The 20,620-nt window shown below is 45.1% G+C and overlaps 1 protein-coding gene across 3 annotated transcripts in view; it reads left to right on the forward strand.

The window, feature by feature from the left end:
* The window catches only part of CAPN9 (calpain 9), a 35,636-nt gene extending 16,078 nt beyond the window's left edge, over positions 1 to 19,558 (forward strand). The window contains exons 12-23 of one of the 3 annotated variants that reach the window (XR_010070305.1): positions 206 to 414; positions 1,033 to 1,069; positions 2,568 to 2,648; positions 3,160 to 3,217; positions 3,787 to 3,851; positions 6,243 to 6,311; positions 7,712 to 7,790; positions 8,469 to 8,585; positions 9,626 to 9,684; positions 10,503 to 10,729; positions 14,909 to 15,030; positions 19,439 to 19,558. Coding sequence is in view for 1 of the 3 variants with exons in the window: in XM_063329073.1 (XP_063185143.1) it covers positions 206 to 414; positions 1,033 to 1,069; positions 2,568 to 2,648; positions 3,160 to 3,217; positions 3,787 to 3,851; positions 6,243 to 6,311; positions 7,712 to 7,790; positions 8,469 to 8,585; positions 9,626 to 9,684; positions 10,503 to 10,529 (801 nt within the window). In the remaining 2 variants the exon portion in view is untranslated. Of the gene's footprint in view, positions 1 to 205; positions 415 to 1,032; positions 1,070 to 2,567; positions 2,649 to 3,159; positions 3,218 to 3,786; positions 3,852 to 6,242; positions 6,312 to 7,711; positions 7,791 to 8,468; positions 8,586 to 9,625; positions 9,685 to 10,502; positions 12,024 to 14,908; positions 15,031 to 17,645; positions 18,002 to 19,438 lie in introns of those variants that run through there. The other 2 variants (XR_010070304.1, XM_063329073.1) reach the window with 2 other exon arrangements.
* Positions 19,559 to 20,620: the final 1,062 nt, after the last annotated feature.

Consider the following 20,620-nt stretch of genomic DNA (forward strand, 5'->3'; position numbering starts at 1 on the left):
GGGTGGGAAAGGACCATTGGTAATGGGACCTCCCTAGCTGGGAGCTAGGTTGCTGCAAGCATCCGAGTGAGGGGATGAGATTCAGGGTCATGGCCATGGGACAGTCTTGTGCCAGGCAAAGTTTGACTCCGTGATTGGGAAGGGGGCAAGGATGGCCCCCATGACACCATGGCCAGTTCAGCACTGCCTTCATTTCCACCCCTAGAGCCCTGGAAAAGATGGACACTTGGGCAAAGACTTCTTCAGATACCACCCCTCCAAGGCCAGGAGCAAAACCTACATAAATTTAAGGGAAGTATCCAACCGCTTCAAGCTGCCGCCGGGTGATTACATTCTTGTTCCAACCACATTTGAGCCCCACCAAGAGGCAGATTTCTGCCTGAGGATTTTCTCCGAGAAGAAGGCCATCACTGAGTAAGTCAGCAGTAAGTCCCAGGGCCCCCAGCGCTTGCCCACATGTGGAGCCAGTGGCTCCCTTGGGAGGGTCTGGCTGCTGGGTGCCCAGCCCTATGGCAGAGCCCTAGCATGGGACGCTCCTGATGGTTTTTTTGCATCTGACCATTTTTGCTAAACGTGACTTTTTTTTGGAAAGGAGTTTAGGAGGTGTGGAAACAGGGCTTGCTATGGTGCTTGCTCTGGAAGCTTGGCAAAGAAGAGTTACTATTCAGAAATCTGTGAATACAGCAGTGTTTGTTTGCTCTCAAAGTTTGTCCAAATTAAAATTTTATATTTAAAAAGGAGTATTGAGGAAAAAGTGTGTGCACAATGAATAAAGAATGAGATTAATTCTTTAGTAGAGAGCATGAAGAGCTGTGCTCTCCCTGAGTCCTGCTTAGAGTCTGTTTTAAGGGCTTACACCAAAATTTGAACAGTGCACAAATGTGATTGTCTGATGAATTTTACCTAAACCTAACATATTCAGTAAAAAATGCAGTTTTATCATTTACTTCTGGAAAACATAATGAGCAAGCTTCCACCCCAAGCAGATGTTGAATATTTTCAGATACTGAATAAGGTGGTTTTTTTCTGCAGGGATCTAGATGAAAACGTTGCCATTGATCTCCCTGAGGTAAGTCTACAGAGTTAAAATAGCAAGAGAATAGCTCAGCAAAAGTCAGCACACACTGCTTTTACTGTCTTTGGCTAAAACATGTTCATTTCCCAGGAATGTTACACAATTGCCAGCTTTGTGTTTGTGACAGAAACAGTCAGTTCTGCTGAATATGGTAAAAGAGCTGTAAAAACTGAAATCGTAATTGTTATGCTTCTGCATCATCTTCAAGGCAGTCAGCGTCAGCCAGCACCGAAGGTGGGGATCAACCACCACAGGTGTGCTGAAAGCACACCCATTAACATCAAAGAGGCACATGGCTGTTCACATCTTTTAAAATTCTATTCATTGTTTTAAAAAAAAGAGGCGAGAGAATGTCCACAGACCCACATTCATTTTTCATACAAATATCTTTTATTTTACTTATCAATATCTGCAGGGCTTGGTAGGGAATGCTTGATACACATGTGTGCCTACTGAAATGATTAAATTCTTTTTGTTTCTGAATGGCCTGGTTTGCCTGCTGAGCACTAATTGCAGCTGAGTCTGAGTCAGCTCCTGTTTAAGTGTATCACTGCAAGTAAGCCGTTGATTGTGGTGTGCCTTCCCATGGAAACAAGCCAAGATCGCATGTGTCCCTCTTTAGTAAAACTCTCCTCAAGGACCAGTTAAGTGTGTCTCCATTTCTGGAATCTCAGGACCATGTCCAGTAGCTAAGTAAATCTGTTCACCTGTCCCACTATCATTAAGGGACTGCATCCAAACTTGAGAAGAAGGAAGTGAGGAACATACAGTCAAAAATGTGTAAGTGGCCAAGCAGCGTCACCTGGGCCACTCGGGTGACAGTACACTAAATAGCACCCATGTTGTATCTTCTGTAGGCAGAGAAAACAATTCTTTGCTTCCTGTGCTGTGCTCTTGCCTCCTTTTCCCCCATTTTTTGGCCCGAGAACTGCTCTCTGTTCACATGGTCACCTCAGCTACAGCAGTGGCTCTACACTATTGCATCTCTCTGCTCATCACTGTAGACTGAAGCCTGTGACTGCGCTGAGGCACTCAGCTAGCAGCTGGCTGAAGGTGTTTCCAGGCTCAGGATGGCTCTGGGTAATGTGCCAAATTGCAGCCACCCCTGGCTGGTGCTCTCAAGAGGGGCGAGAGGTCCCTGGATGATGCTACTGGAAAGAGCTCAGTAGCGCTGTGGTTGTTCAAGGACTGGGTAAGCAGAGTGGTGCAGGCGTGGAATGAGAGAAGCAGTGTTTTCCAGGATGGATACCCTTGGTTTTGAGACAGCCAAGGCAATGGTGCGCTACGCAATTGCCCAGGTGAAGGAAATTAGAGGCTGAGACTCCCCTTGGGCAGCTAGATGGTTGGGAGGCCTCAGGTCTAGCAATGTTCAGGAGCATGGATACACTTATTTTAAGATGTACTATGGTATCCTGATGCACAGAGGGACCATGTGCAGGAGAAATGTCAAGCTTTACAATTCCTATAATGACTTATGTGGTTGATGTTGCAGCCTCCAAACCCAACCCCAAGCCCACAAGAAACTGAAGAAGAAAAACAGTTCCGGGCGCTGTTTGAGCAGATTTCAGGAGAGGTGAGTGCAAACCCCTTGTGGGCCATAGCAAGATGTAGAAAGAGGGGAGACACTTCTGATCCCACCCAGGCACAGGTGAAACAAAAATTATGTATTTTGATAGGAGTATGCTTAGTTGTAGTGTGTTGTTTGGGCACCAGATGTCACCATGCCTTGTGTCTAGATAGACAAGGGTGCAGTCCCTGGTGAGCAAGCAGGAGGACCAAAGCCAGAACTTAAGCTCAGGGGGAGCCTACATGGCTCAGTGTCCAGCTGCAGTTTGTTTTTCTTTGAATCAATGGTTCCTGCTTGAGATCTCCTTCAGGCAGCCTTACGCACAGCAGCACTCCTGTACTTTGCCAGCCCTTTAGTTTATAGCCTTTTACGGGTTTTGTATGGTACTCTTTTCCTGAGTTGCAATAAATTACAGATGGGTGATGTTTGTGTTTTCTGAGGTTTTTGGTATGTCTGATTACAGAAACATTCAATTAACAGATGGGACAATTTTTTTATTTTTTTTTTTTTACTTTAGGACATGGAGATAGCTGCAGAAGAACTTGAATACATTCTGAATGCTGTATTAAAAAAAAGTAAGTGCTGATAAACTCAAAGTTAAGGGCTATAAAGAACTTTATAAAAGCTGCCATTAAATTCACTTACAGATAGAAAAATAAAGCCTGTGTTATGACTCCTGCCTGGTGTCCTACAGCCAGCCAGGGCAGAGCCAGGAAAACATCTGGTCCATGATCTAACCCCAAGCTTGTCCTGCCTCCAGCACAATCCACGTCAGCTCAGCGAGACCAGGTCTCCATTGCACTACTGCTCTGCTATGGAGAGACAGGCACTGGGCTGGGACTTGTAAGACCTGGACATAGTTCTTGACTGCTACAGGCCCTTTTTACAATGGGGAACCTGTTGCTCTCTGAACCTCATCTCCTGATTTATGGAACAAGGATAGTGTTTCCTGTCATGTCTTTAGTAAATACCTCCTCTGTCTAGACTGTGATTTCTCTATATTCTTAATCTCCCAGTGCACAGGTCCTCCCACAATGAGAACTAGGAGCCAGCTGTCTCTGCTTAGGAAATCCTACTTTCTACTTTCAGTTTATAAAAGGCAAATTTGCCCAATGACTTCTTTCTTATTATTGTCCTTTTTCAGCAAAGAACATCAAATTCAAGAACTTAAGTCTCATTTCATGCCGAAATATAATTTCTCTTATGGATGTATCCTTTCGAATAATTGCTTGTGTGGCTAAATGAATACTGAATATAATTGTCCGTAGCATTACCTGTCATGGATATCAGAGATGGATGTGGTAATGTCATAGCAGAACACTACCCAAATCAAAAAGTTACGTGAAAGTTGTATCCTGATTTTTATTTTAGAAATTTAGGGTTAGGAGCTTCAAGACAGCCTACTTTCTACTGCAGGTTTAGAAGGAGATGCTTTAGTGCTGAGCACCTGTAAAAGTAAAATTCAAATGACTTCTGTATAGAACAGTGCCTTTTTCAAGCTGTGGTTTATTTGAAAAAGGCCTAGAAGAGATAACTCAAGAAAAGTCTGTTGTCTGGAGGGTTAAATTCACCAGCCAGAGTTGTGCGTGCAAGTTATGGGTCAGAAATTAAGGATCAGCAGAGCATTGAAAATTACTGACATCAAAGCTGTGGGTTTTTTGACAACCAGATCAAAAGCAGGAAAATCTGGTCTTTCAGCTAGATCCTGGAACTCCAGGAAGCAGACATGTGGGCGAGAGTCTTCTGTCCAAATTTAGGCATTTGTGGTGTAGGTGGCTACATCTAAGCTAGCTTTCTAGACTTCCTTTGTAGATAGTGAAGAGGATGGGGTAATTATGCTTGTTCTGCACCTAACTGTGAGAGATGCTAAACGACTGCTCAGACATTAAGTGAGATGAATCACAGTCCTGGTACTTCCCCACCAGATTTGTCCTTTGCAATGTTCCAGTGCCTGTTGAGTTTGCTTAGCATGGCTTCTCCTCAGGTAGAGCTCTTTTTTGCAGGGTGCTTTCCTGATAGACAATTTTGTTACACGTGAGACAAAACAGACACAGTCCTGACAAAGCAAGTATCTAACATTTGTTTTATGTCTCGCTTGTTTGGCTAAGAAGTTCTTGTCTTTTGCTTTTGTTGCTCCAGTCCACGACAGAGGTAAAACAAACATTTCTCGAACATTTCTAACAGAAAACCAAAACAGGCAAAACTTTGTTCTATTAAAGCTACATCCATAACATTAAAATTTGGTGTGGATCAGTCACCACGCATACGCAATGAGAAAGAGGGGACCAGCCCTACGTTTCCTCCCTTGAAAACCAAGCTTCAGTAGGGAGCTGGTCCATGTTCACATCTAATCCTTACATGGTATTGGGACAGAGCCAGGGTCTGCACTTGACCCAGGAGCATGGCAGCAGTCCTAGGTTTACTATTAAGGATATAACTAAATAGTTTCCATGATTTGCAATGCTTCCAAGCAAATCTCTGCATACTTTTGAATAAATGGGGAGACATCTCTTCGTCTGCTTTGGAAGCACAATGAACGCAGACACGATCATCACACTCTGGACATGGTATTTGGAGCACAATGGAGGAGCAAAATGACTTGAATTCAAACCCGAGTCAACGCTGGCAGAGTCCCCTCTGTGTCATATGCCACCAAATTCCCTAGCTACAGTCACCATGCAGTGGCACAGAGGGGGAGCAAGTTCTACACAACCCCAGGAAGAATAACCTGGCTGGGTAAAAAGACAGACTTTTTGCAGGAGTGGTAAAGTCCCTGAGATCTGTGGGTGCCCTCAATAATGTCACCAGTGTAGGTGCTTAAATAACATCAGGCATTAGCTAGACCCTGCTTGGCATGTTTTGAGCTTTGTGAATGCCCGCTGAGCTTGTGTCCAACTGAGCAAGTAAGACAAGTAAGATGTAAAGGGGAAGGGGAATGGATGGTTGGAAAGGGAACGGGCCCGTTCCATATTTAGCATTTCGAAGCAAGTGCCCCATCCTGCAAGTGAGTTGTGCTTGGACGACCTCAGCAACTCAGTATTAAGACCCTCATACTTCAGGCAGAGGGAAGGCCAAGCAGATCTAATCGTTGCCCCTCAGAGCTGCTATAGAGACATTTTTTTCAGACCATAAGGCCTAGATTTTGCCAGCCTCGCCCCACAACTCCCATTAGTTTCAGGTTGAGCCATTTCAACAGACCCTGGTCTAGATAAAAATTCTGAATAGCACATTGGTTGACTAACTCCTTCGAGTACAGTAGCAATTTGTTTTAATCAGGTCATCTAATTCTCTGAATCATTTATATCCCATTTACATCCAAAGCTGTTCTTGCCTTAGAACAATCTGTCTGTCTTTCTCCCGTGGAGCCTGCATTGCTTAGCTGTGTTTTTATATCACATAATGTTCCCCAAGTGTCACAGCAACAGCCATGACTGTAACTGCTCGAGCTGCACCTCAGGAGAAATCCCAGTATCGGTTTCAGCAGCACCATAGGTTTTCCAGGCAACATAATATTTTCTGCTTAAAGGAACAGCACAGATAAATACAGACAGAATTTGGACCTTCATGTAACAAATCCTTTTCCTTAATTCAGATTACCAGACCAGTGGCAATGGGAAACTGGAATTTAATGAGTTCAAAGTTTTCTGGGAAAAAATGAAGAAATGGATAGTAGGTGACATTATTCATTGTATTTGTTTCTCCATTTCATTAGCTATTTCCTGCATAGTTTATTATGTATGTGCAGACAAAAACGGAGACAGGAGCGTTTACAAGCCATGAATTTTAACTCAAAACAAATGTTTTAAAAGTACGGGGGCTTGTTTTGGATGGTCAAAGACATTCTTAGCTTTCCATGATGCTAAACCATAATGGTTTTTCTGCAAATAACAGAGATTTTCATAAGCAAATCAACTGTGTTTGGGATAAAGAATGCAATGGGCACTAATAAGGAAGCCAATCAAAACGAAACTTAAGGAGTTTCCATTACCGCTGTTGTACAGCAGAAGAAAGTGATGATTCATGACTAGTAGGAAACAATCATTTCCTAAGTCACTGCATTTCCATTATTGATCTCTCAGGAGTCAACTGTACTGAAGTCTGGGAAAGTGTTGATTCTAATTTTAAACACATTTCCCTGCCATTGTATATGGCAGTAAGAATAAGCAGGCTTGCATAATCAGAATATTCAGACTGGATATTCAAATAAAGACATCATAATTGTTTCCTCGTGGTCATTAATAGTTTTTTCTGAATTCATTCTTCACCCAAGAATTCCAAATATGCAGTTCTCTGTTTCTTGTCTATCCCATCAGAAATGGCAAACGCTTTTTCTGGGTATTAATGCCATATAGCTCTTTCAACAAAAGATGCATTGTTTTTTAACAAGGTGTTTTGAGAAATCCCTGTATCCTGTAGGAAGATTTCTACAAATATCTGATGGAAAATTTTAATCTGAATGTGACAACAATTCTAAATAACTCGTATTCCAAGGGAGAATTGTGTTTGTCATCTCATTAAAAGGAATGAATTTAACTGCAGCTTAATAATTATTTAATATTTAGGTCAAAATTCAAACTGTTTGCACCAGTTCTCTTGGTTTTACCAGGAATGTGAATGCTTAGATCTTTTATACCTAGTAAGTGACAATCCCAACGTCATGTTAAATAATTTGCCTCTAGCCTTCAGGACTATGGAGAAAAACATAAAAAAAAGATTAAAAGCATGCCTCCGTTAAGAGTTAAAAGACAAATAAAAATACATCCTTCCCAGATAAAACCACTTTTTAAAAAATCATGGAATTTTTTATGAAGAGCAGCTCTCTATTTTTGAATGCTTGGGTTTGGCAGTACTTATTTAAGTTTCACAACAAACTATTCATATGACAATGAAAACTGGGTCCCAGATTTGCTCCTCTGTTACAAAATCAGACTGGATCTAGACCAAAGTCTTATCAGCTCTCTTAAACATTTATGCTACACAGTTAGAGATAAACCTTGCTTTTCTATGCCATATCTGGGCTGCCTTTCAGATGCAAATACTGAACTTTCCATGTGCTCCTTTCATAACAGAGTATCTTTCTTCAGTTTGACTTTGATAAATCTGGCTCCATGTCCTCCTATGAGCTTCGCAGTGCTCTTAAAGCTGCAGGTAAGACAAGCACTACATTTTGTCTGGGAAACCTGTCAGGCAGATTGGCTGTGGGTGAAGAGGTCTGCAACTAATTGTGCAGGCTGAGTTCCCCTGAACAGGGAGGAGGACTAAACCCCAGAGAGGACCTGAGGACCTAGAGGGGCCATTGAGTGGACTAGTTTTGCCCCATGTATCCCCAACCCTGCAAGACAGTCAGTCAGAGCAATCTTTACATTTTTGTTCAACTCTGTTAAACTCAATAGGGCTGCACATGTTAAGGTTAGACCCAGAAACAAACCACTTCAGAGTCCATCTCCACTCGAGGGTTAGAGGAACAATGGGTAAGCTGTTTGTAATGAAAAGCAGACAGTGCATTTGTATTTCATCAACAATTATTTTTATTAAAATACCTAGTTTTGCAGAAATCCCTCCAAATTTCAAGGAGGAAGAATGGTCCCGCAAACATCAAAAAGTGCACGGACTAGAAACTGCAATGACTGCAAAATTCCTTGTTCAGAGTATGTTATTCATTGCAAGCTTAAAGAACTTCATGGTCAGATCGCATTCTGGATGAAGGTGTGCCATAGAGTATCTTCCCATTAACTGGTTTTCAAGATTAGTTAGTAGAGATTGGCAGATATCCTCCCTGGCCTACAAGGTTGCTCACTTTTCCTTTGTGTATGTGTCTTTGGGAAGGATACCAACTCAACAACTACTTGCTGCAACTGATTGTCCTCCGATACTCTGACGAACAGTTACAGATTGAATTTGATGATTTTCTGAACTGCTTAGTTCGCTTAGAGAATGCAAGTCGTGAGTATCTTCTTCCTCTGGAATTTCTTCCCCTTTGAAAAAATAAAAGTTCCACTTTTTGCTGCCACTGAGCATATTGCACAGTATCTGAGATCAAGTGTGTACATTGAATGGCTAACAGAAAGGAGCTGTGTTTAGCATTTGCTTTTAGGATGGCTTTTCTCCTGTAAAGTGAAAAATGTTCTGCTGCTAATGGAAAATTTCCCCATGTGAATAGAGGCTGCTTCATAAACTCTGCAGCAACGTAGAAGGCATGTGAAGAATGCTGGCAAAGTCTGTGTTACAGGCTTTCTTGTGGCTCGCCCATGAGCTTAATTTGGGATCACAGAATTTCAAGTTTCAAATATTGCTTGTGCCTTATGCAAAGAGATACTTGGCATACACTTGGGGGCAGGTATCTCCTCTACCTTTTACATAACCTGTCCACTTTTGGCTGAAGATAAGGTTCCCTGTACCTTGAGGCACCCTAGGTATCAGTTCATTTGTGCACAAGATCTCTCTTGTTTCAGAGCAGAAGTAGTAGAGATGATAGGTAAGATTGCTGGATACATGCTGAAGTTGTTATTAGTGTGGTTCCAAATTCAAATCAAACACAACTCACTCTATAAGAAGAAAAATCAACTTTCTTGAGTGATAATTTTTGTTTTATTCTCTTTGCTTCCTGGTTCAACCTGTGGTAATAGAAGTATTAAACTACTGAGAGAGAAAAGTTAAATAAGACACATAAAGAAATGCAAATTGCTTGGCTTTATTTTGGAGAATCATCCAAATCCCACTGTTGAGCACATCCAGGACACCCGCTTCCATTCAAGTCCTGAAGGGAGACTTCCACAAAGGCCTTAAGTCAATGAGACATTTCCTCTTGCAAGGACTTTGTTTTGTCAGCTCAGCTACCACCCCCAAGCAACCCTAAGTGATGGGCCTTTACACCAGGCCCTCCCTCTCCTTGGCATGGCCACCCTTCGTTGTGGGTTGGGGAGCTGATGTATGAATATGAATGAGGTGTATTTATAGCGCCAGTGTCCTGTTTTTCATTTCAGGAGTATTCCAAGCACTGAGTGTGACAAACCAGGTCTTCATTAACCTGAATATAGCCGAGGTATGAGCACAGCTTCATAAACACTGACAAAATGATGGGGCTTCTCTAGAGCTTTGTCCTCTTGTAAAAACCAGAGTGTTTCTGCATAACACTTCAGGTGACACTCATGTCCGTGGGAGCGCAGGGGGCGTGCCATAGATTTCAGCAGGTCTGGGATTTTAAAGTGCATGCACTGATTGCATCGCCTCTGCGCTATTTCCTTCATTGATTGCCCTGTGGCATATTAACAGCTTCCCATCACTCTTTCTAGATTTTCTGCTTTTTCCTTCCTTGGATGCCAACTTGCAATGGGGGAAGGGGGCAGCAGACTGTGACGGGGCATCTTTCATGCTCCCTGAATCCCCCAGGAGTTCACATCAGCCTCTCCTATGGGTGTCCATCCTCTGCTTCTTGCACTGCTCAGAACAGGCTTGTTATCTTCTTGTGCTCTCTTTGCCTCCCTGTTGCACACATGGGCTGTTTCTCATTTTACACAAACCCAAAGCTTCCTGGAGCAAGGCACAATGAATTCCCTGGCACAACAAACATAGGAGCCCCTTTGGACTCCTGGGATGCAAGTAAAATCCTTGCCATTATCGGCATCTAGTGGTTGAAGAGCTCTGCCTCCTTCCTTCCAAACGCAGAAATAAATGCTGGCTGAGGTCACTCCTTAGTGACAGGACGTAAAATCCTAGTGAGCAAAGGTCCTCTTCCCTGCGTGTGGTCAATTCAGAGCAGGCACTGCTTTTGAACACCTCTTTTTCATTTGGGGAAACAGAGGGGGAGGGAGAAGGGCCTGAAATAATTTATTTTAAAGTTGATCTTTCTTCCAATATTAGTTCATCAACTTGGCAATGAACATCTGAAGAAGTTTGACTTGGATGCCGGGAGTTTCTTGCGACATTGCTGCTGAGACTTCTGCCCCAACAGCTGAGGTCCCCTTCGCATGCAAACCTTACCAGGAGCTTTCGCATGGAGGAGCACACATGCTGCCCACCCTTTCTGGTCTCCAGCCCTGTTGTGGTTTTGAGTTCAACATTCAGCTCACGTATTGGTTTTATTTTTGGTAAAGCCTGATACTGGATTTGTTACTGTAAGAGGCATTTGAATGGGGCACACATGTCTCAAGCAGACTGAAACTGATGTCCCTGAGTGACCACAGGCTTTTATGAAATAGGATTGTATTTAGTTTCAGCACAGCAGAGAATACAGTGATTAAAAGTCTTTAGTGGTCCTTGGCTACAGACTACTGTAAGGTGCTTTTGAAAATATAAGGTTGAGTAAAAAACTTTGTTCAGTTTGGAATTTATTTCCAGGTATGCTGTGCAGCTACATAACAAGTCTCCTGCCATAGACACATGAGCTGCAGTCTGATGGACTGCAATCAAAAGAAGGCTAGGGACTGTAGTATGAAAGGTCATCCTTGAATATTTATGACACAGGTCCCTGGTCCAGGCTTCCTTTGAAGGACGCTTAAGCTAAGGTCTGACATGCATCAAAGATTTAATTTAGAGAAAAGTTGTTGCATCTCACCTTCCCTTAGTCCTTCCTCTGCTACCAACAAAGTTTCTCTGTTACACGCTTTGCTCTGTGGCCAAAGCATGTCTCACAAGCCAGACTCAGCAGAGTTGCACACAACCTCCCTTCATCTTCAGAGAAACACGTGGCCTCCGAGACAGTGAGCTCTTGTGTAGGGCCATTTTTCCCCAGGCAGTCTGAGATTGTGTCCCACACCAACCATGCTCCAGAAGAGCAATTATAGTCATTTTATATGAATTAAATGTAACCATTGGTAAGGCCCTGATCTCTGAAGCTATTGCTATTTCGCATCTGTGATTTACATAGTATTATTCATGTGGCGTGGGTAGCCAGCGCTGACTTAAAAAATAACTGTAATAGCAGCCAGGGACTTAAGAGGTCTTCATAGGATTTTTTTCCATGATTATCTTCATAACTTATGTCTATTTTATAATGAATCAACTGCCTGGATTGGTTTTCTAAAACCTTTCTTACAGCAGAACAGATGGCCCTAGAACAGCCGTGCATTCCCTACTGTCCAGGATCACTGAAACAGCCAGGGTTTTGTTTTCTCTAGATTTACCTAATGAGCACCTCTGGAAGGAAAATGAAGCTGCAGTAAAGGTGAAGGGCAAAAGATGAAAAAACACAGGCATCATGATGTTTAAAATACCTACCTTCTTTTTTTTCCTAACAATTATAATCTTGTAACTATTCAGAAAATGCTCTGGAGCTAACTGGCAGCTGAGCAAAAGCTAATGGTTGCAGTATTCGATTAACTGAGGTACCCAGCCCCACGAGGTGTATTGATTTTCAGATGTGCTGATTGTATGCCCTTTTGAGAGCACTGGAGGCAGCTGTCTAAATTTGTGAAAGTTTGGATTAAAATCTAGACCGTTCCATAAACATTCGTCCACATACTTGAAACAAAAACACAGATCCTTAACTGGTTCATTGTGCAAGCTTGGATGTGGATACAAGTTTGTTGTAATATATTTGCTTTCTGTAGCAATCTTCACAAGCTATGCAGAAGAAAAGAGATGTCTTAATGCCTGGCATCTCCAGTGTAGCTTTCTGTTCCTCTGCACAGAGCTGGGAAAGTTTTGGAGGAATCAGGATTGATATAAGAAAGTGATATGCATAATGGGGTGGGAACAATGGGGCAGAGGTAAAAATCTCCTCTGTATTTAAAAGAAAATTCAGGCGTTTAAGAAAAAAAACTCCCTGAGGTGTTTTCTGCCCACTCGGAACCGTTTCCTGCTGACTGTGTCACTAGGAATTTGAAAACTAACATCTGAGTCCTTTACAAATCAAGCCACTTTCCCGGCCAGCCAGCCCGCTGCAGCGAGCCAAGTCCCCGTTCTACTGTGGGTTTTACACAACACCCGTAGCCACAGCAGAGGTGCCCGTAAGGGTAGTTAAGGACAAGAAAACCTGCACATACAACTGGGCTGGCCCGTGGCCACCCAGAGTCTGTTGCAGCACAGTCCCTGTCTCACCACATTGGCTATAAGGACGTTACGGGTGCCTGTGCTGAAAGCCTTGCTAAAATCAAGGTGAAGAACAGCAACTGCTCCCCCTTCTCCTACGCGTTAGACCTTTTTCTTTCTGCATTGGAGTAAGGCCCACCTTCAAAAGGGAAAGGTAATCTAAGAAATAAGTGCACGTGAAGATGGAGGATTATATAATCCCCAGTAAGAGGTTTTTTGGGGTCTGCTATTATACTGCTCGTATGAGTGACTGAGTGGGCGAGTGAGAGACGTTTGTTTGACTTCACAGCCCCATCCAAATACAATAGTCCTTATCAGTGCTGCACCTGCCCGGTGCTTGAGCATGAGGGCAACTCAGCGCCCAGAAGCAGGGGTCTGGGCTTGCTGGTCTTCTTTTCTTTCAATCAAACGTCTTGAATTTAAAGCTAGACCTTGCTGCCTTCTCTGACAGGAGACGTAGATATGTTTGGCTCTGTACCATTACAGGAGCTATGGCAAATCACTTACAATGCTCTGAAAGCCATGTGAGTGGTACGTTCCCTAGTGCGGTACACACAGACCTTGTTAGCAAGAACTGGCTCATGCTGGGAGCTCTGCCTGTCTGCTAATAGCAACATTAATGGGGAACATGAGAAGCATTTTTCATAATTGTGCTACTGGAAAAAAACTAAAAATCACTTAGCTACAGGATGGCAATCTGAGCGTGCTCTCCCACTCCCCCACGGAGCCAAAAATCCCTCTCTAAAACCTGCTGCTAAAGCCCCAGGGCAGAATTCAGCAGGTGCTGACTGCCGTCCCTGGCCCACGTCGCTCCTCTGTTCCCCTGTTCCCTTTAGGCAGCCTCAGCTCCCCAAGATTTTGGGCAGTGCGCAGCACATTTCTGAGTTTAAAGGAATGACATTAACTCAAGGTGCGAGCCTTTAGAAAGGGTATTTATTTGGAATTTGTCCCAAACTCATCCACCTCCACCACCTGACCAATTTCTGATGGTAGATTTGGCAATGGCATTTTCCTGTCTTGAAGAAGGTTACCTGCCCAACCTGTTGCTGAGGCCACGAGGGATATAGCGAGTGAAAACTACCATGAAGAACTGCCATAAAAATGCAAAGGAAAAAAAAATAGTGACATTTCATTTTGCCATTTCTCTGTCCAAACAGAGATAGAAACTGTCCAGAAATGTTTTGGGCACAGGTGTGGGCAGAAGCATCCCCTGTTTCTCCAAAAAGCTCCCAGGGAGTGGGTCAGCAATGCTGAGTCTTCAGCAGTGATACCTGCCTCAGAAAATCCCATTTTTTCCACAGGCCTATTTTAACCCCCACTAGGGTTTTTGCTGTCCCCCAAACACATAAAAATATGTCAGCGCAGGGGGTTGTATGAGGTACTGGGGGCTTGGGAAAGAAAAAAAAGTGAAGTCTAGCCATTCTGCTGCTGGCAAAGCCTCCATATTGTGGTGCCGTGGCGCCAGGCAGAAGAGACGTGAGAAGTGATGTTGCAGTTCACCCCACTTATAAGAGTTGTGGTTGCTTCCAGCCATGAAAATCAAATATTTGTGAATAGATACTGAGTTATCTAAATCATTTTCATTTCAACTCCATCATCTCCTTGCTTCTCCCCCTCCTCCCCCCTGAAATATTTGAGTCTTTGTGCTTTTTGACTTGTGGCAGCATATGTTTTGGAAGCACATCAGAGTGCTGAGGGCAGTTTGTAATGTTCCCAGTAAGGCTGGAACTTCAATATTTTTAAAATGAATTACAAATACTTGCTGATTGAGGTAAACACACAAGCTGTCAGCGATTGCCAACAACAATCTTTTGCACGTCAGCCACTTATAAGGGCAAGTGTGTTATAAGCTGCTCTCCTAAAAACTCTAATTAATTTTCATCCCTTGCCCTTTGCATGGCCCTTCAAAGGAAGTCAGCTCCACTGAGCAGGGTTTGGCCTCCTGGGTAGCCTGGATGCCTCTTTGAGCATTATCCACAGAGGCAGAGGAGTCAAACAGGGCAAGGATGGCAGCAGGCACTAGTCACATGCCTGTTCTCCTTCTGGCCCAAAGACTATATCACCATAACCCTTCATTGCCATTTTTTCTTTGTTTTTATTTAAAATGTCCTGAACCAAATTAAGACAGCGTATTTAAACCCGTCTCCCCCAAATCCACAGTCAGGAATGGCGAATATTTTCATTTTCAGGTACTTTGTGAGAATGCTCCAAATGTACTTTTTTTCCTGGTCTTCCAGAGAGGAAAAAGCATTTATCCACTCAGATCCAACAAGGCGTCGTGATGAAGAGTGTACATGTTTCATCTGCCCCGGGGGAGAGCTGCCCACATGCCTTGCCTGCAGTGCAGCATTTGCCATGGGTAAGGGCCAAATTCCCTCGCGTCTTTGGGACAGCCCACCGGTGTGGCCAGGGACAGGGACGGGAGGTCCCCCCATGAGTGCTGTGTGGCCACCTCGCCTGGCAGACAGCCTCCCCAGGGACACGGCCCAGCCCCTGCCCTGGCAAAGAGGGCACTGCCAGCATATTGTGACAATTTTATCCAGTTGCTAAGCAGCTGGGGCCCGGGGACACAAATACAGTGCAAACAAACTGCCCCGAGGGAAAACGGCTGTGCTGTTTTGGGAGGGCGTTCGCCACTTCGGACCCCATGTCTTCCTCTCCCCTCCTCAACCCGGTGCTCACGGTTTCGTGGGGCAGTGACAGGGCCAGTCCTTGGACCTGAGCGAGGATGTTTGCTCCAGGGGCTTCAGCAGCCAGGGTCCAAGTGGAGCTCTCCCTTCTGCCCAAGGGGGTGGCAGCCCTTGGCTGCCTGCTGAAGGCTGAGGGCACTGACGCGGCTCCTCCAGCCCCTCCAGCTGCAGCCGTGCCTGTGCAGGGCAGCATTAAGGACGGCTGAGGGCAGAGACCGAGGCTGTGCCCAACTCTCCAGCCCAGCGCTCAGGGCACCCACTGCTGGGATGCAGTTTCTGCTTCTCTCGATGGTGAAGTGTTTCATGGCAGGTATTTTCCTTGTCCAACCAGCAGGACCAGCAAATCTTACTTTTCAATACTTACGTAGTCTCCCCACCACCCCTGACCTCTCAAAGAACTACTTTGTTTCAGTGCTAAGCAGAGAAGCTCCAGCACAGAGAGCTGAGAAAACCCCTACCGCCACACCATGATGTCTCATATCTCAGTGGATAGAGCAGAAACAGGAGATCTGGGGTCAAAACCCTTGGGCAATTCAAATAATATTGACCTTTCTCCAGCTGCCTCTAGTTGTTGGACACTCGGCCTTTCTGCATCAGTTTAATACCTAAATCAAAGGCTGTCAGCCGTACAGGAATTAATCTGCGGGACCATTAGAAAGATGCAACCTTTCCACGCAGCATGCAAGAGTGGGATGTGCCATACCTCAGCAGGCCATTTTAGGATACAATACCGTGTAGCAAACCCATTTATTGTATAAAAGGGCACCAACACAAGTCTTCAGGGATGCAGCCACATTGCACTACGGCCTTCTTGGTCACCCAGCAGCAGGCTGCCAGATGCGCATCTCAGCATCTGCTTGAAAACAGATTATCTGGTGCCACAGAGAATGGAATTATCATGACTGATCCTATTCATTTCCTAGAGGACATGCCAAATGACCAAAATAGAAATGGGGTCAGCAATTAATAGGGTAGCTCTCAGTCACTGTCACCGTATGTTGATATGATGATGGCTGGTTTACGTATTTACCTGATAAATAGCTTACGGAAAGTTTTAGCAGAGTACAGGTCAAGGAGAGTAGACACAAAACTTGAGGGGCTGTCGTACAGAAACTGCCATCCTCACAGACTTCTTCTCCAGCGTGAAAGCATGCATAAATATTTCTCCTGTTTCAGGGAGGGTTTCTTCATGTCACTGGGGAGAGGGGAGCGGATGAGTCGCAATCAGCTGCAGCCTCAGCTCAGCTTTCTGCCTCACCAGGCTGAGTTGAAGAGTGTCTGAATTTATTCCTAAAAAACCACGTCATATATGCTATATTTTCTTGAACTGGGGTAGGAAAACTTTTGAGCACAAGAAACAGAGGTTGAGAAGTATCTTTATGAAGGTGCCACAACCACAGTGACCCAAGCTGTGTCCTGTGCTGAAGCCAGGAGCTCTGGGACATCTTTAGTACTGCCACCATGAGGGCTGTTTCAGTTTCTGATCCTTTTAATAAGTCCAACTTTCTCTGCAGCTCATGGGTAATACCTTTCCAGCAGAACCCATGGTGCTTTTTTAGAGAGATGTTATTCCTTCCCGAGGCAGGAAATGTCAAGCTTGTCAAAGCACTTTTCTGAGCCAACAAGAGCTACAGGAGAAAAATTTTGATTGAAAACAGGTGCAGAACTGGCTGGTGGGCTGAAAAAGAGTCATGGTGCAGTTTGCATAACCCCTGGGGGAAAGACATGTCCTCAGTGTGAGGAAAAGAAAATGAGGGCTGGGTTGAGTGGGACACGGAGAGCCTGCAAACAGCAGGGGAGCGATGGCCCACAAACATTTAATTGCAAGTCTGGTTTAACTGGGTGGCGATCCAGTTTGCCTAGCCCACTAGGGAGCAAATGTGCAGCTCCCTTCTGCCAGGGCGATGAAAGCGTGCCAGCCATGAACAGCCGCAATGGTCACAGGTTTAAGCCTTGGAACCAGAAGCAATGGCTCCATCCCCACCCCGATGGGCCTGAGGAGAAGAGACCTGTTTGTCAGGGGGGCTGAGAGTCCCACAGAGTCCATTGATGGCGAGGAATGATGGACAGGGCAAGTCCCTCTGGGAAAAGGAGGTCATTTGTATGCGGTTTCTGGGGATGGGACGCTTGTCTCCTTTATATTAGCCTATAAAGACCTCCAGTAAAACCAGTTAGCCTGTTTAGTCAAACACCTATAGATGGCATTGGGAAGAAACTTTCCCAACTGTGTATAAATTTTGCATTCAGGAATGCAAACTGACCCACTGACCTCATGCTCTTCCAGGCATATCATCCAACTTCTGCATTGCCTAAAGCCAGATGCCTCTTTGGAAGTAAAAAAAAACCTCTCGTGGTGTCAAAGCCCGTTTTGAAGAGCCGCATGCTCACAGCAGCTTTCCTGCCGGGATGCAGCCACCTTGCACCCCAGACACCCTCGAGAGGATGGATTGAGGGGCTGTGCAGGCAGCGGCCGGACCCCTCTGCTGTGGGTGGATGCAGGGGTGGACCCACAACACCCACGGCAGAGGGACAATACACCTGTGTAAGGCAAATGTGGCCCCGTCCTCATTTCCCTCCATAGACCACAGCAAATTTCTCCAGCAAGGTGCTATTATCATGCAACATCTGGGACCAAAGACAGCCCAGCAGGCACCAGACAAAGTCCTTCTGCCTGGTTACGGCAGAGAGGCATGGCCCGTGATCTGGGCTCACTGAAAAGATGATCTGTGCCTCATGCAGGTTGGAAATCACTCCACTGCTGCTCAAAATTTGAATCAGAAAGGTGTCTTCCTTGCTGGCAGCCTTCACAGTTGGGCTGTCAGTGCCACAGAATTTCATCTTCTCCAGAAGCCTCTGAGAAAGTGAGAGTTGCCAGCTTTTTTACTGGAAGTTTCAGCTTTTATGATTACAGAGAATATCTGGAAAGTAGCATTTGAGCAGGCCTTAAAGGTTCAGAAACCAGAATAAAAATAAAGATCAACCCCAATTTACTATTTTTTGAAGTCTAAACCATGTTGATAATTTTAGTGGCCCTAACTCATGGCTCGTGAATGCTTTGATGTGTCGTTACTGCTCCTGACATGAAATAACCCTATGCTGGCTTTGTTTACAGGCAGGGATTTCCTTCCCTAATAAATGATTGAAAGCGTTTGGACAATTAAGTCTCCAGAGTTGTTAATTTAGTAGTTTCCCTGATCACTAACAACGAGCTCTTGGAAAACATTAACGCCAAACTACCGCAAGAGTGGGAATTAGTGGTTTAAAGACTTTTGAAGACCTAACATTAGTTTTCCAATGCTGCATTTTTTAACTAAGCGGTACTCCTTTTCTCCCTGGAGCCTCTGCTCTTTGGCATCGCTCAGATACACAAACAAGGGAGGGAGACATGGAAAACCACCGCTTCAGAAGCATATTGATACATATAGTGTTAGGTGTATATACTTTATATAAAATATGTAATGTAAATAGTGATTTTTTCTATATACAGGTATTTTATATACGTGTAGGACAGCTTGTGCACAAGGCTTCAGTAACAACCCCCAGCAGTGAGGCAGCTGGTCCCTTATAGGTACTGACAGCCACCTATTTGTTCACCATGCATGGATCATCCAGTTTGACAACGAACTGGGGAAGGGTACCAAAGCCCCAGGCCTGCTCTGCACAGACAATTGCCTGTAGTCACAGAGCCGTCTCTGCCCCAAGGGGAAAATTCAGTCTCTCCTGTTACTCAGTAAAACGTCGGGCTTGAAAAGCCAACAAAAATATCCTCGGGGGTTCACGGACCCCTGAAGGGAAAGACGTAGCACGTATGTGTGTGCCCAAGTGGGGAACCCGGCCGTGGTGGCTCTAAGAGCCCACTGTGGCCAGTGCCTGCGGCGAGAGGGGAACCGGCCGTTATGGGTGCTCTCCATCAACAAACCCCGTCATACCAAAGGCCCTATCAAACTCGCATCACTTGTTTCGCCCCTAAATGGGTCAGCCTTCAAAACTCTAAATATTGGCCAAGTGGCTGGGCCAAGCAGGCTATAGCGAACACAGAACTCCCAGAAAAATGCCTTTTTTTTTTTTTTTTTGCAGTCCGTCCCTTCGCTGTGTAGGTTGGTGAAGCCTCTACGCTGTGGCTGGTCTTCCTGAAACAAGGAACCAGCTGTCCCTGGTGTCCATCTGCAGACCTGAAGGATGCTCTGCACCCTGCAGGTATTTGCTGCTTATTGCCGTGCTTTTATCTCTCATCCTGCATATACATCGCGCACAGGATTTATTCTGATACAAAATTGCATTAGACACCAAAACAAAAATATCCCAGGTGTTTTTGCCTCTTTTTGGTGTCTCTCTTAATTCCCAGTCCCTGCAAGCCTTGGACACCCTGGGTAACTGCATGCTGAAGTCAGATGCCTTCAGCTTCAGTTGAAATCAGGTTTATACACTTAGCCTTTCCCACCTGAAAGCCAGCTTTAGGCCAAGCAGTATTGATTTAGACAATTTACCAAGATATGCTGCAGCTCAAGAGGGCTTTCGGTGCTCCTGAGGATAAAATTGGATGTGCCAGCTGCGTTTTGGCATTGGTGGTGCATGGTGGCCGCCTCTGGTCCAGCTGGCCCTGCTGGCTGTCGCACCAGGGTGAGATGCTTGGCAGAGGGGTGACTCCAGGAGCCCCTGACCCACAGGGGCCAGCCCTGCAGATCATCTGGAAAGCTAAAAAACTGACCTTCAGTGGGACATCTTCACTGGAGATGCCTCATGCCGTCTCCAGGCACGGGGCAGGAAATTCAGCTCTCCCTCTGCCAGCCATCAGCAGGAGCAGGGGTGGAAGGCCAGGTCTGCCTTCCCCTGGAAACGCAGTGAGATGCTGTTTTCCCAGTGCAGGATTTTGGGGCGGTAGTCACCAGATGGGAGCAGGGTGCACAGAAATAGCAGGGAGAGAGGCTCCCTGTCACTGCCCTTGCTGAGAGCTGGGAAGTCCTCCTCCAGAAAGGGCCACCGCATACGCACAGCCAGGATGTGTCCTGCCCTCCACTGATCCCGTTGCCATGATGTGCGAGTGTCCTGAAACACCCGTGGGCCATAGAAAGCTCCTTTTCAGGTGTGTTTGGCAACTGAGAAAGCTTTTTCTGTTCATCAGTGTATTTTGAATTTAAGTTTCTCCATAAACTGTACAGAGAATGACTTGCCCCAGCAAACGCTTGCTTTTATAGTGTACCGGTGGGTTCCAACTCTGCAGGACACCTCGGTGGGGGAAATGCTTTTGCATTGCTGGTG

The sequence above is a fragment of the Chroicocephalus ridibundus genome, chromosome 3, assembly GCF_963924245.1.
Source record: "Chroicocephalus ridibundus chromosome 3, bChrRid1.1, whole genome shotgun sequence".
Lineage (NCBI taxonomy): Eukaryota > Metazoa > Chordata > Aves > Charadriiformes > Laridae > Chroicocephalus > Chroicocephalus ridibundus.